This window comes from Anomalospiza imberbis, chromosome 19 (genome assembly GCF_031753505.1).
Source record: "Anomalospiza imberbis isolate Cuckoo-Finch-1a 21T00152 chromosome 19, ASM3175350v1, whole genome shotgun sequence".
In the NCBI taxonomy this organism is placed as follows: Eukaryota; Metazoa; Chordata; class Aves; order Passeriformes; family Viduidae; genus Anomalospiza; species Anomalospiza imberbis.
Window position 1 is genome coordinate 443,058 of NC_089699.1, and position 15,331 is coordinate 458,388.

The following is a 15,331-nucleotide window of genomic DNA, read 5'->3' on the forward strand; positions in this document are numbered from 1 at the left end:
GCTCTGCCAAACTGCCTCCTTCCCTCTCGTTAGCAGTAATTACCGTGGATTTAAGTTTCTCAATTTGTCTTACTCGAGCATCAACTATGCTTGAGCACATATGTATTCACTAGAGCCCTGTAGCTCCAGGAGCCCCGGGGTTCATGGGCTGGAGCCTAAATTGCTAAAACACAAATTTCTGGTTGGAAAGGCTGTGTGATCCGGGCAGTGCTGCCCTCAGCTGGCGGCTGAGCCTGGACCCAGGTGGACCCAGATGGACCCAGGTGGACCCAGGGCTCCCTGCTCTGAGCTGCCGCCAGCGTGGGGCAGAGCAGACCGGCCAGCAAGTGCTGACACTGCTCAGCTGCACGAGGGACAGGGGCTGAGCTGGGCGTGCTCCATGTCTGAAACACCTCAGAGATGCAGTTTTTACCTTCCATGAACAGCCCGTGCACGTAGGAGCCTTCTCTAGGGGGAAATGTAATTTCCTTGCGGGTTTTCTTGGTCACATCCACTGCCAGACACATCTTATCCAGTGGCCACTGCTTTTTCCTGGCTGTGGACTGCATGATGGCTGTGAGGAAGGACTGGGGGTTGAAGAATCCCGCTAGCCACACCGTTGCAGGCAGCACAAAATCTGTTGACCAGACTTCCAGTTCCTGGAAAATAAACCAGCAGAGTGCCTTAGGGTGGAGGGTGCGCTGTGAGCTGCAGGACACTGTGATAGAGCTGATGCTTTGCGATGCGTAACCCAAGCTTCAGCTGATCTTGCAGAATGGAGACTGGCTGGAGGTGGTGTGGGAGGAATAAGCAGCAGATTCCCCTGCAGCAATGAAGCTGAAACCCTGAATTCATAGTGCAGAAAATATTGCTGTTATTTTTTAACATAGCCAGTTTTATTAATATTTTTATGGGACACCCAGAGTTGTAATGGGGGGGAACCGATGTTCCTTTGCTACAGTGATGTACTGTAATGGGAACCCTGGTCAGACTTGTGCTCCCATTCCTGGAGTAACAGCCCTTTTCAGGTACTTCAGGCTGGTTAAATTGACACTGAGAAATAAACCAGTTACCAATAAACCAGTGCACTGGTGGGGAGAGTCCTGGGGCACCCCAGGCTCTGACAGCCACACACACTCTGCTCACCCTGATCCGCAGGAGCAGGTCCGCATACCAGTTTGCCAAGCTGAGGAGGGAGGGGTAGGCATAACGTGTCCATGATTCTGGAACGCTGTCATAGAAGAGAGCATTTGCCAGCTCTTCCATCTCGGATGTAATCGTCAGCTCTCCCTTTGAAAAAGAGAAAATTCCAGGCAGTGCCACCTGCAGCCGGTGGTGGGACAGCCCGAGGGATGTGCTTGGGCTCAGGGAGCAGAAGGCTGGGGCTGCCCGGCTGCACCTGGCACAGCTTGATGGGTGCGAGCTGCAGCAAAGGCAGAGTGCTTTGGAATACTGGGAGATGATCCAGGCAGCTGCCTGCTGTCTACCTGCAGTCCCAGGTCCAGCTCCTTCAGCGAGCGCCTGATCTCGTTGGTCAGGATGTTCATCCTTTCACATTCCTGGAGGGCTACAACAGTGTATGGGGTTTTTTCCTTTGCCTTTCCCATCATCTCCTCCATGTTGAACGGCTCCGGCAGCTGCCCGATGATTTCATCCAGGACTGACTTCACCTGAAATGAGAATGCCATAAACTGCTCTTGCCCAGAGAAAAATGCTGCAGCTTCCATTTAATTAACTTGGTAAGATTTTTTTCTTTTTCTGCCCTGGTGTTTCTTTGTACCTCCTCCTCTGTTACTAATGCTCCATTCTGTTACTAACTACTCTTGGGTCTTAAAAACTGTAGTTCTTTTTTGATAGCCAAGGTAAGAGACCTGAGGCCATGGAGGCTGTGAAATTCAAGTATAAAGTCCAGGCAGTCAGGAAGAAGACTAAAAAATATTCGTTTAAATCTTTGGTTTTAGTAGTTGCTGTCATGAATGGAGGTTCCTCAGCCAGCTCCATCTGCTGAGGAGCCCCACGTAAGCCACGTGTTGCCAGTGGCCCATCGGGGGTGAGGTTCCTGGCCATGCTGCCAGCTGCCTCTGTGCTGTGCATGCTGCCATCCCCGGGCTGATGACCACAGCGTGGCTGTGCTGGAATCACCTCCCTCTCCTGTCCTTCCTGCCATGGGGCCTGCTCTCTCAGTTGTCTCCAGACCTGTATCTGCCTCCCCTCTCCAGCCTCGCAGTTGTCACCCTTAAGAGGTTTTTTTCCCACAGTAATTATTTCCCCCCACCTTAAAAAAAAATCAGTTAATTTCTACCATAAGGAGACAGTACTTGACTTGCCTGTTCCTCTCGGGAGACACCTGAGCCTCCGGCAGCCTCGGATTCCTTGGGCTGCAGTTCCAGCACTGTGCGGAAGAGCCGGTCCGAGGTGACGGTCAGGAAACCCATCTCTGCATTGGGGTGCAGGCCATACAGGTGGGGGCTCTCTCCTGGCAGGTTGTCATCGATGTACTGGTGGTAGGCCTGAGCGCAGGGTCAGGGCCAGCGTTAGCTTGGAAGTGCAGGCAGAGGAGCCCAAAGTTCCCTGCAACCTTGAAAACCCATCACCACTCTTGGGGCCCTTAATGGCACCTGCCTGTGGGCACGGAGGCTCTTTTTTAACTTGTGTCTCAGCCAAGTTTTTCCCTTTCCATCTCAACCACAGGAATTACTTTTGCAGCAATTCTTCACATCCCCAAGGGGACTGACACTCTCTCCCTACATTCCCCTTGGCGAGCAAGAGGAAATTCAGGTTAATAAAAAACGGGCTCTGGTGGTTAAAGTTTGCCAACCCCGAGGATGTGCTCAGCCTGATCCATGGGGCTCCCAGGGCAGGGCTGGGCTGGCACTGCCAGGGCACACGGGCAGCCCTGCAGGTGGCGAAACTCCTGGAAATCCCCATCCCTCCTCACCTGCTCAGCCACCCCGGGAAAAGTCATATTAGTGTATAATACTTGTACTCAATACAAATATTATATCATTATAAATCAGGTATTATATAGTTATTTAAAAAATATATAAATGCAAGTATAATATATATAAATACAAGTATTATATCATTATAAATCAGGGGTTATATAGTTATAAATATATATATATATGCATATATAAATGCAAGTATAATATATATATAAATGCAAGTATTATATCGTTATAAATCCGGTATTAAATAGTTATAAATATATATATATATATATATATATATATATACAAGTATTATATACAAGTATAATACATATATATACATATACAAATATATCTATATGCATATATAAATGCAATTATAATATATATAATTGCAAGTAGTATGTAGTTATAAATATATACAGCAAATTGCAATGTTTCTTACCTCGTAATCCATGCGGGGAGGGATCATAAACCCTGGAGCCAAGGACACCTCCCCGTCCAGCATCTTGGGCTGGACGTACTCGCTCAGGTACGTGCGGCACAGCCTGCGGTCCCAGTCGTCAGTGATGTGCCCCCCGTACATGATCTCCCCAAAGAGGTACCGGAGGTCGTCCCATGGTACCTGCAGGGAGAGGCTCAAGCTGAGACTCCCAGGAGGCTCCCCAAAAGTTCCCCATGCAACCACAGAGTGGTGGCTCCAGGATTGACCTGTGCAGGGAGGTGACAGTCCCTGGACCCACAGAGGCTTGGGAAGAGTCTCTTGGTCACCCACAGATTTCTCCTTGTCCCAGTAGGAACACAGCCATCTGTGGTTTGAATCCTGTCTTTTTTCCAACAAGCACTGATCACATCTGTGAGGGCAGGTCTAAAGATGACACTTCATCCCTGCTCACTGCACCTGCATTCTTGGAGCGGGCTTTGCTTTTTAGGTGGAACCACCCACTAACCACCAAGGCATGAGTCGGGGCAGGCAGGTGAGCCAGGGCAGGCACTTGCCCTGGCTGGTGCCTTGATGCCTTTTTCAGCCATCTCTGTCAGGCAGAGTACTCATCCCCTTCCCCTGCCTGAGCGTGCAGGGAGCAGGAGAGGAGCTGCTCCTGGCCCTGGGCTTCTTCCTGAGACGGCATTTGTGCTGCAAACTGGTGAATGTTCTAAGCAAGGCCAGTTGTTGCAGCGTTTGCTGTGCTGAGGAGCAGTCACCTCGTTATCCCTCACCTTGGGGTTGGCCTCCAGGTAGTTGTGCAGGACGTTGACGGAGACGGTCAGGTCACCGTTGTTGAAAGGGTATGACCTGTTCCAGCCCTGGGTACCGAACCTGCGCCGCTCGGCCACCGCTGCGTGGAAGTAGCAAAGGGCAAACAGGATACACCTGAACTCAGATTCCTTGCTGCACTGCTCCAGTGTTTCCTGCAGAGGAACAGTGAGGGTGGGTTGCAGCTGAATACTGCTGTCAGATGCCCCTCTATTGAAGAACATTCATAGGCAAAAGAGAACTGAAAATGTTCATTAGAAAAAAAAAGGCACACAATTGTATTTAAATTATTTCCTGTTTGGTAATTTTTGCACTCATTTGTTTATGAAGGATTTAGGAATTCACACCCCAATGCCCTGCTGACAGCTGAGGCAGCTTATTCATGGCAAAGCTGCAGCAGCTCCAGGTTCAGCCTCGGGAAAGGCACTGGCAACCTGGCACTTCCTTGTGTTGGATACCCTCGGGCAGCTCTGGTTACCCCTAAACCCCTGCCAGAGGAGGACTCCGGGCACTCCAGGAGGATGTCCTGGCAAGGGCTGGCTCCGGGTGCAGTGTCCCTGGCAGCGGAGACACCCCTGAGGTGCACAGCCTGTGGAACCCTGGGAGGGGATGAGCCATACCCGCTGACCAGAAGGGCTCGAGGACGCAGCTGTGGGAGGGCAGGGGTGGCACGGAGGTACCTGGGTGAAGAGGTCGAGGGCTCCGTGCAGGTTGGCATGCATGCCTGTCGGCGGCTCGCTGGTGATCTTGATGGAGTTGTCCAGCAGCCCCTGCGGGATGATGTGCGTCTCGGGGCTGGGGGCTGGCTCGGCGCTCATGAACAGTCGGTACTCGGGGTGGCTTTCTAGGCTGTGGTGCTCCACCAGCTTCTCCAGCGTGCCCAGCCACCGGGCCACTAGGTGGATGTTCTGCAAAAGAAACTCTCTGGACCTTGAGAATCTCACTTCCCCCCACCCCGATTCCTACTGTGGCTCCACAGGGGGAAGGCGCTGGGTACAGCCAGCTAGTCCAGGCAGTGCCACTGCCATCGCCAGCGGGGTGACCCTGCATGGTGTGCCTGGATGCTAGCAGGACTTTGTGCCCTGATGTGCCCAGTTGCCGTCAGGGCTGTGCGCTCTGTGGTGTGCCCCACTGCCCCCACCCACCTGCAGGATGACCCAGTGGCCCTCGGCAGCTGCCACCTCCATGGCGTGCTCTGCCACGACCTCCTGGCCTTGCCCCAGTGATACGTTGTGGATCTTCCCGTTGTCAATGGTGAAACCCAGCCTCGTGCCTGCGAGGGGTATGTCTGCAGTCAGTCTCAGTACCGAGTGGGTCCACGCAGTTCTGGCCGCTTGGCCAGCAGGGCTGGTGCCAGTCTGGGGTGGGCAGCACCTCACCCAGTGCCTCCACGTCCTTCAGTGGGTCAACACCCGGGGAGAGGATGAAGAACAGGGGCGAGGAGGGGCTGCTCTCCTCGTACACCTCAGAGAGATCAATGCTCCTTCCTTTCACATACTTGCTTCCCATTTTCTCTTCCACAAATTTCCTACAGAGAAATAGAACCATCCAGTGAGATGGGAACAGTCACTGGTTGCAGCTGGAGTGGTGACACTCTGGGGCTCTTGCAGGAGAGCCCTGTGCTGGGCACCAGGTACCTGATGGCATAGGTCATCCTGTCAGGGCGCAGGCACCGCAGCACACACAGCTTCTGCAGGGCTGACTTGTTCTTCCAGTCCATGGGGAACACCTCGTTCTCTGGTGCCTCCATCTCCACAAACCTTTTCCATCGCTTTGCTGAACTCTCGATGTCGCTCTCCAGGCTGGTGAACTCTTCCATTTCTGAAAGTGCCTTCAGGTTCCACAGAGAAAGACTAAATCACTCCTGGGCTCTGCTCATCCCCAGGGACCCGCTGCAGGTGACCCTGGACCTGCTGCACTAGGGGCTGTGCTGGCATTGCCTTGGCACAGTGGGTGACTGCACAGACCCACCTTGACAGCACCCCAGCTCTGGTGCTGCAGGAAGTCCACAGGGGACGTGATGCCAGTCTTGGAAGGGAAGCGCAGGAGGAAGTCCAGCTCTGCTGGGTTCACTTCTTTCTTGAGGGTCAGGACCTGAAAGTTGGGAGTGCAGTGTCGCAGCCACCCAATGCTCACGGCCCCACTGTGAGGGACGAGAGGCTCTGAGCATCCACAGCAGCACCAGAGTAAGAGAACAGGCTGTCTAAAGCCACGTGAATGCCTGTGGTACAGCAGCAGGGATTACCTGGAAGGCAACCTGGGCCAGGAAGATGAGTTTGTCTCTCTCAAAGAGGCCCTGTGCAGTGTACACATAGACCGAGTAGGTGATCTGGTCGGTCAGGTTGATCACCCTCTGCTGGGTGTCGTCGCTGGGGACTGCACGCTGGATGGCTTTCTCAAAGACCCCGTTGAAGGCCTGAGGAAGATCCCGGCAGGCATCAGCATGTTGCTGCTGGGGTCTTGTCAATATCAAAAAAGCTGAAATACTGAATGTCCGTGCTCCCCCACCTCTGTCCCACCCACCCACATCTCTGTCCCTCCTCACTCCCCATCTACCTTGAGAGAGAACTGGTAGATGGGGTTGATCTTGCAAAGGTCACTCAGGATGAAGTACAGCAGGGATGCGCGCTCTGCTGCCGGCCGGTAGTTCTCTCTCGCAACGTTTATTTGTACTTCAGTGACTTTAGCTTCTTTTACCTGGAGGTGCAGAGGGTGGGTGTTACCAGAACCCCATCACACATCAAAGCAGCTGGGTGCCCAGCCGAGCTGTCCCTCTGCCTGTGGCACCAGCTCCAGCAAGCACGTTTACCTTTTCCTCAATTTCCTTGGCTGTGTGCTTTGTTATCTCCAGGTTCTCCACCAGTGCTGTGTCCCGCAGGAAATCTCCCTCAGCAGCCGACAGCCGGGCGAGCAGGGAGTCCTCCAGCTCCTTCAGCTTGATCTTGAACTCGTTCTGGCTCTTGGTCAGGCTTGCCTGTGACAGCAGCACCCAGGGATGTGTCGCTCAAGAGATCACAGCAGAGGGCTGGCACCAGTCCCTCTGTCACAGGGCCACCAACGTGCTGGTGCAAGGGAAGGCGACTGTGGCCTGTGCTGGGTCCCAGCATCACCCGCAGGGTGAGGTGATGAGCGTGCCCAGGCAGTGCTGGCTGCAGCTGCAGGGTCTGTTGGGACTTCCTTGGCTCCCGACAAACAGCAGCGGGCACATGGAGGGGAGCTCTCATGCTCCCCACCCAAGCCCTCTGCGGTGCCTCAGCCTCTCCCACCCCTCTAACCAGCCCCTCTTGCCCCTGTACCTTCAGGGCCTCCAGGTCCGGCCGCTCCCGGGCTACCACAGCAGCCAGCAGCTGGTCCTCCAGGCCCTCCCGTGTCACCAAGAAGTTGATGAGAGTGCACTGAGCCTGCACCTCTGGCTTGTAGTGTGGGTTGAAACATCGGGTATGCAGGATTAGGCGGAACTGCTGGTTATACTCTACTTCTTTATCTCCAATTCTAATGTATCTGTTCAGTTAATTAAACAAATTAATCCCCACACACTGGGCACTAACTCATCACAGACAGATGCCCTCAGCCTGTGTGCTGTTCCTGACCACTTGGGATGAATTTCTTTGGTTGGGAAAAGGCACAGCAAGGGCAGAAGTACCAAACCAGACTTAGCAGGGCAAGGATGGAGGAACAGGAGCTGGAGACTGCCCTGCCACAGCCCCTCATGGCCTCTGGGGTGCATTTCCCCTTCCAGCTTTTCATGCCACATGGCAGGTGTCCCAGGGAACACATCCTTGAATCACTAAATGAACTGGATGCCAAAGACCAGGCCACATTCAGTACAGGTGTCCTCCATGGGACATACTGGAGAACAGGGGGATGTGGCCAAACAAAAGAAGGATCAGGCTTCCAAGCTGCCCACAGTGAAGGTGCATCTAGCAGCGTTTTGGGGCAGCAGTGGCTGCTTGGGGCAGGTGAAACCCCTCAGCATTGGGGTGTGCTGACCTGCCCTTGAAGGTCCTGCCCAGCAGTGGGTCCAGCACTGCCTCTATCGTCTCCCCGATGTCCTCGATCAGCAGTGTCTGTCCTTCAGAGACCGCCTGGGCAATGATGTCCAGGTATCTGAGGGAGGAGAGGGGAGGCGTGTATGACAAGTCTGTGCACTGTGGAGGGCTTGGGCTGCTGTGGGGGGCTCACAGATTGCTTTCCACCCACTGTGCCCTGTCGGGACCCTGTTGTGCTCTGCCAGTCCTGGCCCCCACAGAGCTTTTGGAGGTGTCAGGTACATCCTCAGGGCTGCTGCCCTTGGGTGCTCTGAATCTGATGGGGGATGTGATTACCCTGACTCTGCACCCTCCAATGGCAGGGAAAGGGGGGGCTGGTGCAGCTTGACCTTGTGCTCACCCCACAGCCCCTGGCCCACCTTTTCTGGCCCAGGCGGACGATCTGCAGGTCCTCCCCGTATTTTTTCTTGATCCACTTGCCGCCCTGCAGCTGGGCGTCCACGAGCAGTGGCCAGCGCTGGGTGCTGCAGAGGATGGCAGCGTTCTCGGTGGAAGTGCGGTCGCTGGGCAGCCCCTGATTGTTCCAGGCTGCCACGTCGGCAGAATTCATGAGGAGACTGAGGGGGTCCAGGTCCGGGGTGATGGGGATGGGCACCTGCAGGGAGGGGCTGTTGGGTGCCTGGCTGCAGAGGCGTGGGAGCCCCCGGTGCTGGTGGGCATGGGGGAAGGCACTCTGGGGTGGAACCTGCGGCCTCTCACCGACTGCCTGTGGAGGAAGGGGACCCAGTGCTCCTCCAGAAGCTCAGCCCTGTACTTCTTGGTAAAGTATCCGATGTAGGACACGAAGGCAGAGACCAGCAGCACGTCCCCGCACAGCGTCTTCTCCTGCTCCCTGAGCTGCTCCACTGACTCAGCCCAGCGGACGTTTTCGGACGCCAGGCCCCCAACGAGCCTATGGGGTTAGAGAGGATGGTGGCTGCTGTGGTGCTGGTGCTGTGACCCGGGCGGGGGATGGGTGGCGACTCAGCCATGGTGACCTGGGGCGTTGTCACCAAACATCTCCATGGCTGCCTCCCCCATGAATGTCCGGCCCAATTAATCTCAGAATTTTTTAATTTGGGGAGGGTATGGGGCACTCTGCTGCTCCCATGGCCCTGGTGTCAGGGCCACCAGGCGATGCCAGGGAGCAGCAGCCTGCCCTGATGCTTCAGAGCCAGTGTTTGCATGGTACCTGTTCGCCAAGGTGATGACTTTGTTGGTTTCATCAGCCTCCTGCTGGCATTTGATCTTCTCTGCTGTGGCTTTCTCAAACTGAGCGGTGAGAGTCGCCAGATTTTCATTCAGGGCCTTTGGAAGAGAACAGTCCCAGAATTACACCTTGCCCAGATGGGAGGCTCCATGGTCCCAGAGCTCTGCAGCATCTCTGTCCCAGCACAGTGCTTGGGCCGGGCTCTGGGTTCACAGAGTTCTTTTGCTCATTTGGTGACTGAGGGGCTTGTGGCTGGGGGCTGTGGGGACACACACCACAATTTTGCTCTTAATGCGACTCAGCCTCGCCTGTGCCTCTGCCAGCTCGGCATCAGCATCAGCCACTGCCTGTCTCTTGGGCTTCACCGTGCAGTGCACCTCGTAGAAGCGGACCATGTTGAGGCACCAGGAGCACAGCCCTGCTGCAGCCGTTGACTTGGACTTGATGAACTCTGGATTAAAGCTGGGGTCTTTCCGGTACGGCCTGCAACGGGAGGACAAGGCGTGCTGTGGCACTGCGCCGCAGCTGCTGGCAGCCCGTCCCACTCCTCCCGGGGCTTGGGTTTCCTCTGGGTGGCAGTGTGGCAGAGCGGGGCCAGTGCCTGGATCCCACTCCTGTCCCCAAACCCTGCCGTGCTCTGGGTCCCCCCTGGCCTCCCTGCTCAGGGCAGCTGGTGGCAGGGGCTGTGAAGGGGCAGGAACCAGCCATGGACTCACTCAAATGCCTTGAGACAGGCCTCAGGGATGTTTTCCCCATCATAGTTTTTTAAGCTTGCAAGGAAAGTGTCTGCTTTTCCAATCTTGACTTTTCCTGCTGTCCAGCTCTTGTCTTTTGGAATCTTGCCATTTTCGGCCGTCAGAATCAACACAGCTGCCATCACATTCACTACCTCTGGTGGTGGGGCTCCAAAGGACTTCAGCTCCGTCAGGTTGTACTGGGGAGGGACCACAGGGCCACTGAACATCACCCTGGCCCACGGCTGCCAGCCCTGGCTGGGCACCTGCTTCCCACTGAGAAGTCACCCACCTTGTTGAGCGTGTCGAGGGCCTCGCGGGCGGCGGAGAGCACCACCTCTGCTTCTGCCAGGTCACTTGCACAGGCTCGTTGCTTCTCAGCCACCATCTGGGGGGGGAGGACATGGGATGGGGTAAGTGGCTGTAATCACAGAGCTCATGCTGCCCTGTCCCATGTTGGACACCAGCTCAGCATTTCGCACCTTGTTGATGGCCTCGACCTTCAGCTCCTCCTCATCAGCAATGGCTTTCTCCTTGCTGACCTTCTCTGTCTCAACACCCACCACGTGGATCAGTTTGTCTGTGTCCTCATTCTTCTGCTTCAGCTCTATCTCCTGGACTGCCAGCATGGCTTTCAGGTCGTCCACCTCAATGAGGGAAGAAACAGCAGATAAAAGGGCCGATCCTGCCAAGCCCTGCCTGATGGAGCAGCAGTGTCTTGTTATGGCTTGGGGACCTCACAGACACCGTGACCATCCTGCAGGGATGTGCCTGCTCTCTCCCCCTGTGCCAGACCCAGAACAGGCATGATGGACAAGAGAGGCTATGGGCAGACACCTGTGAGGCCGTGCTCCTCAGCTTCATCAGCCCCTTCTCCAGCCTGTCGATGCTGGCAGAGAGCTTGCTCCTTTTATCCGCCAGCAGGTTTTGGTAGAGCTTTATCTGCTCCAGGAATGTCTTTGGCGTGGTGTAATTATAGCGTCTCTCCACGGCCAGGTAGGTCTTGGACATCTCCTTTGAGCTTGTGTGGACGAAGGACATGAACTGGCTGATGGAGGCCTTGACCTCTGGCTGCACAGAGAGCACAGGCAGGGAGCTGCTGCAGCGGGGGCTGCGCTGGCGTGCAGGGGCTGCACTGAGCCCTCCTGCAAGGTTGGCTCTGCCTGCAGCCACAGAGGCCAGAGCAAAGTGACCACAATCCAGAGCTGAGATGCTGGTGGTAAAGGCACGGGTGTTGGTTCCCATGCCCAGCTCTGTCCCTGACATCCCTGTGTGGGGAGGAGCTGCTGTCCCCGGGCTGTTGCCTGTGCAGGTCTTTTAAGGACAGAATGGAAAGGGAGGGTTCATCCTCACCAGCACAGTGCAGGGCTGCAGGCTCTGATGCTGGAACCAGCTGTAAACTTATCTCAGACCTATTCCCAGCTTGCTGTCCCCAGCCCTCCGAGTCATGCCAGACCCCCATCCCTGGGCACACTAAACACAGAGAGCAGCAGAGGTGCAGTTCATTGCCCGGTGCAGCCGGCAATCCCCAGTGCCCTAGGACAGCAGCTGTGCTGGGTCCCAGCTCACCTCGATGTCTGGTGTTTCCTCCAGGAACCTGCTGCTGACAGACACGAGAGCATCCTCCGGCCACTCGTGGAACCAGTCAATGGCCGTGCAGTTGACCACGGCTGGGAATCTCCTGGCCCGCACACGCAGGGTTGAGCCCACGGGGGAGAAGCAGAGGACAACCTGGGGCAGAGCAACAGTGGCTGAGTGGGGTGTCCCTGCTGCCAGGGTGGGGGCAGTGTCTGCGGGGGCTCCACATAACTGCAAGGATTCTGCTGCAGACCTGAGATTTGCTGCCTTCCCATTAACTCCCAGCATGCACGAGGTGGTCTCTGGTTGTGCACCCTGTGCCTGCCACCAGGGCTGGAAATGGGTCCCCTTTGGTGCCTGCAGTCAGCAGCTGAGCACAGTGCTCGTGTGGGTGTCGCTGGGAGTGCCCAGCATGGTGTGTGGCCGTGGAAGCTACTGACCCACTCTGCCCCCAGGGAGGTCAGTACAGCACCTCTGGGGCTGGAGGCACCTGAGAGTCTCTGAAAACACCTTTTGCCTAAACCCCCCATCCTGGGATGAAACCTTAGTGTTTCTGTGGCCTGTTGCAAAGAGGTTTTGGATGGGGCAAATCAGGGGCACAGACAAACCAACCTGGAGAGCAATCACCCACCTTTAACTGGTGCCTGACTTTTTCTATAAATAATTTCCAGCAGTTTTCCTTTGTATCCTCCAATCCAAGGGACTTCACTTGAGGCCTCATGGACCCAATGATGGTTTCCAGGTCAGTATCCTGAAATAGGCCTGGCACCTCCCCAGACGCCAAGAAATCATTGATCACAACCAGGAATGATTCTTCAGCCACCTGGGAGTCTGTCATCAGGAACACGCCAGGGATGTTCTTCACAGCTGCTTTGATACACTGGGAGGCAAGGTCCAGCTGGGACAGAGAGAAACTGTCACCTCCCAGTTCAACCCCCATGAAGTGTTCTCCAGAGTGACAGTTTGGAGCAGCCCTGGGCTGCCCTGGAGAGCTGGAAGGGAGCCTTTGGGAAGGAGCTGGTGCCAGGTGCTCTGCCCAGGCACTGGTCCAGCACCAGGGCTGCCCACACCACCACCCCCGGCGTCACCAGCAGCTCCTGCCCATGCCTGGCTGGGGAAGCACTGTGGCCCCCTGGGGAAGGGCTCAGGGGTGTCACCTGTGGATCCTCATATGCAAACTCAGTGTCACAAGGAAAGCAGAGCCTCGTGAGCCCCCCCCAGGCACTGTCACTGCAGGTGCAGCACACATCCCCAAGCAGGTGGCACTGAGCCAGGGTCCAAAGCTGCTCCTACCTTCAGGTCTGGGATGCCATAGCCTTTCCTCAGCATGATCTGGAACACACTCAGGTTGCTGATGTGAGCTGCCAGCCGTGCCAGGCTCTGCTTTCCACTGCCTCCCACCCCCACCAGTAGTGCGTTGCCCCGAGGAGACTCCAAGATCCGGCTAATTCTGCAAATGTGAGACACTGCGTCTTCGAAGAGCACCTGAAGAAAGCAGGAGGGGAAGGTTTGGTGTTCTGGATCAGGGCAGAAAGAGCAATGGGTGCCCCATAATGCACCAACCCAACCAAGCAGTGCAATGCTGAAGTCCCATCTTTTCAGGGCAGACCTGCCTGCCACAGGCACTCACCAGATTCATCGCTGCATTCACCTTATTGTAGCTGTCCAGGGCTTCCCCAAGCAGGTCACTCAGAGCTGCCCAGCTTGCCACTGGCATGTACTTGGACTCATCCATGCCCTGGGCAAAGTGGCAGTAGATGTTGGGCTTGGCGAACATCAGGTCTTCATTGATCTCCTGGGAGAGGCAATTCCCACCGTGGGGCTCAGCTGTGGGGCACCTGGGGGCACCACTGGGCTGGAGCACCGTACTTGTCAGCACAGCTTACTTGAAAAGAGGCTTTGCAGATGTCGGCCATCACCTTCTTGAAGCTGCACTGATCCTCTTCATCGACAAGCTTGTCTCCATACACCCTCTCTGCTTCGTGAAGCCAGAGACGCACCAAGTCCACAGGGGTTTTCAGGCATTCAGGGGTGGAGAAGAGCAGCCCCTGACAAACAAATCCACAGCCCTTAGGGTTATTTTAGTGCTGCTCAGAGCTGATTGCAAAGGTTTGCTCTGGGGAGAAGCCAAGGCCCTTTTCAGGGACATGGTATGCTGCAAGGATGTGGGATCAGGAAAGGGAGGAACAAGGATATTTTAGAAGAAACAGCTCTCCCACTACCTGGAATATGTTGGAGAGGTCCCGCAGGTTGAAGATGTAGTGGAACTTGATGACTGTTGGCAGAAAGTTGGTGGCAACCTTCTGGTGCAGGGCTGTTGGCAGGACAGAGGGGTGAGCAGGCTCCAGGTCCCCAGAGACCCCTGAGCCTGGCTCCCCAGCAGCGCATTCCCCAGGGGCTTGTCCCACCCCAGTGTGGCAAAGGCTCACCCAGGGCTGCTGCTACCAGCTTGGGCTGCATCTTCTGGAGAGGCATTGGCATGTTGTGCTGGGCCAAGTGCTGCTGCAGGATGGTGCTGTACACAGTGTGCAGAGCCTCATGGCTGGGAAAGCACACAGCAAGGACGCAGAAGTGGCGCTGCAGAAAGGGGCAGAAATGGATGTGGGCACTTCATCCCACAGGGGCTGATGCAGCCAGCCGGCACTGCAGGGTCCCCTGCCCCATTCCACCCTCTGGGCTTCAGTGCCTGGAGAGTGAATGTGCCAGGCAGAGCCCTGCCCCCAGGCCCTGCACACCTGCAGCCGTGAGTCGATGGTGAAGGACCCCGCGGTCGGGTTCATGCAGGCCACGTACTGGCAATCGCGGATGTCCTTCAGGGTCAGTTTGTTCCTGTCATACCTGTGCAGGGACCAGCACCGTGAAGCTTTCCCCAGGGATGGGGACAGGATCCCCCCATCATGCCGTGCCCCTCCAGCACCCACCAGTGCCCGTGGTCCAGGTGCTGCCGAATAAGGGTGTGTGGTGCCACAGTGCCATACTTGTCCACCTCTGGCATGTTCATGTCATCGATGAAGTAGATCAGCCTTCTAGTGCCAGGTGGGCCAAAAACTCTCCCTGATTTCTTCTCCAGGGGTTTCTCAAGGATGGCTGCAGTTAGAGGAGTAGGTGGTTGGGGGTCAGCACTGCAGGACCCTGCGGCACAGCCCAATGCAGGGCCAGCTGCTGGCTCTGCAAGCCTTACCCTGCAGCATGGCCGAGGTTGTATAGAAGTTGAGGGGCACAGACTGCACCAGATATTCATCTGTGCTGAGTGCTTCCAGCTTGTCCCACATCAGGACTGACTTTCCCGTCCCTGCGTTCCCCACCAGCATCACCGGCCGCTGCTTCTCCATCAGCAGGTCCATGAAGTAGCGGAGGCGAATGGTCTCTGTGGTGTGCACCACAGCAGCCTGGGGAGAGGCTCTGTCAGTCCCTGCATTGCCCTGGCACTGGCAGAGGCAGGACCCTCTGTCGGGGCAGCGGGCAGTGTGCCAGAGCCCTGCACAGTGCTCCTGGCAGCTCCTGGTGCTCTCTGCAGGCAAACCTAGTCCTTCTCTAAAGCTACACATCTTGCGTGCTGTTACTCTAAAGACTTTCTGACCAAAACCAAGTTATTACACAGAACATGGACAGCTCCT

The 15,331-nt window shown here is 55.9% G+C and overlaps 1 protein-coding gene across 1 annotated transcript in view; it reads right to left on the reverse strand.

Moving 5' to 3' along the window:
- DNAH17 (dynein axonemal heavy chain 17) overlaps positions 1 to 15,331 on the reverse strand; it is a 33,353-nt gene that overhangs the window by 705 nt on the left and 17,317 nt on the right. Inside the window, exons 46-79 of the mRNA XM_068209864.1 lie at positions 14,896 to 15,103; positions 14,636 to 14,801; positions 14,450 to 14,552; positions 14,144 to 14,291; positions 13,937 to 14,028; positions 13,601 to 13,762; positions 13,345 to 13,509; positions 13,008 to 13,199; positions 12,346 to 12,612; positions 11,706 to 11,867; positions 10,974 to 11,207; positions 10,619 to 10,783; positions 10,429 to 10,524; positions 10,119 to 10,336; positions 9,678 to 9,885; positions 9,385 to 9,500; positions 8,913 to 9,105; positions 8,573 to 8,808; positions 8,155 to 8,271; positions 7,461 to 7,665; positions 6,974 to 7,138; positions 6,721 to 6,861; positions 6,410 to 6,580; positions 6,136 to 6,258; positions 5,802 to 5,995; positions 5,544 to 5,692; positions 5,310 to 5,437; positions 4,845 to 5,072; positions 4,128 to 4,319; positions 3,355 to 3,534; positions 2,307 to 2,489; positions 1,467 to 1,649; positions 1,126 to 1,269; positions 413 to 638 (exon numbers count right to left, since the gene is read on the reverse strand). Coding sequence (XP_068065965.1) covers positions 413 to 638; positions 1,126 to 1,269; positions 1,467 to 1,649; positions 2,307 to 2,489; positions 3,355 to 3,534; positions 4,128 to 4,319; positions 4,845 to 5,072; positions 5,310 to 5,437; positions 5,544 to 5,692; positions 5,802 to 5,995; positions 6,136 to 6,258; positions 6,410 to 6,580; positions 6,721 to 6,861; positions 6,974 to 7,138; positions 7,461 to 7,665; positions 8,155 to 8,271; positions 8,573 to 8,808; positions 8,913 to 9,105; positions 9,385 to 9,500; positions 9,678 to 9,885; positions 10,119 to 10,336; positions 10,429 to 10,524; positions 10,619 to 10,783; positions 10,974 to 11,207; positions 11,706 to 11,867; positions 12,346 to 12,612; positions 13,008 to 13,199; positions 13,345 to 13,509; positions 13,601 to 13,762; positions 13,937 to 14,028; positions 14,144 to 14,291; positions 14,450 to 14,552; positions 14,636 to 14,801; positions 14,896 to 15,103 — 5,860 coding nt within the window. The remainder of the gene's footprint in view (positions 1 to 412; positions 639 to 1,125; positions 1,270 to 1,466; positions 1,650 to 2,306; positions 2,490 to 3,354; positions 3,535 to 4,127; positions 4,320 to 4,844; positions 5,073 to 5,309; positions 5,438 to 5,543; positions 5,693 to 5,801; positions 5,996 to 6,135; positions 6,259 to 6,409; positions 6,581 to 6,720; positions 6,862 to 6,973; positions 7,139 to 7,460; positions 7,666 to 8,154; positions 8,272 to 8,572; positions 8,809 to 8,912; positions 9,106 to 9,384; positions 9,501 to 9,677; positions 9,886 to 10,118; positions 10,337 to 10,428; positions 10,525 to 10,618; positions 10,784 to 10,973; positions 11,208 to 11,705; positions 11,868 to 12,345; positions 12,613 to 13,007; positions 13,200 to 13,344; positions 13,510 to 13,600; positions 13,763 to 13,936; positions 14,029 to 14,143; positions 14,292 to 14,449; positions 14,553 to 14,635; positions 14,802 to 14,895; positions 15,104 to 15,331) is intronic.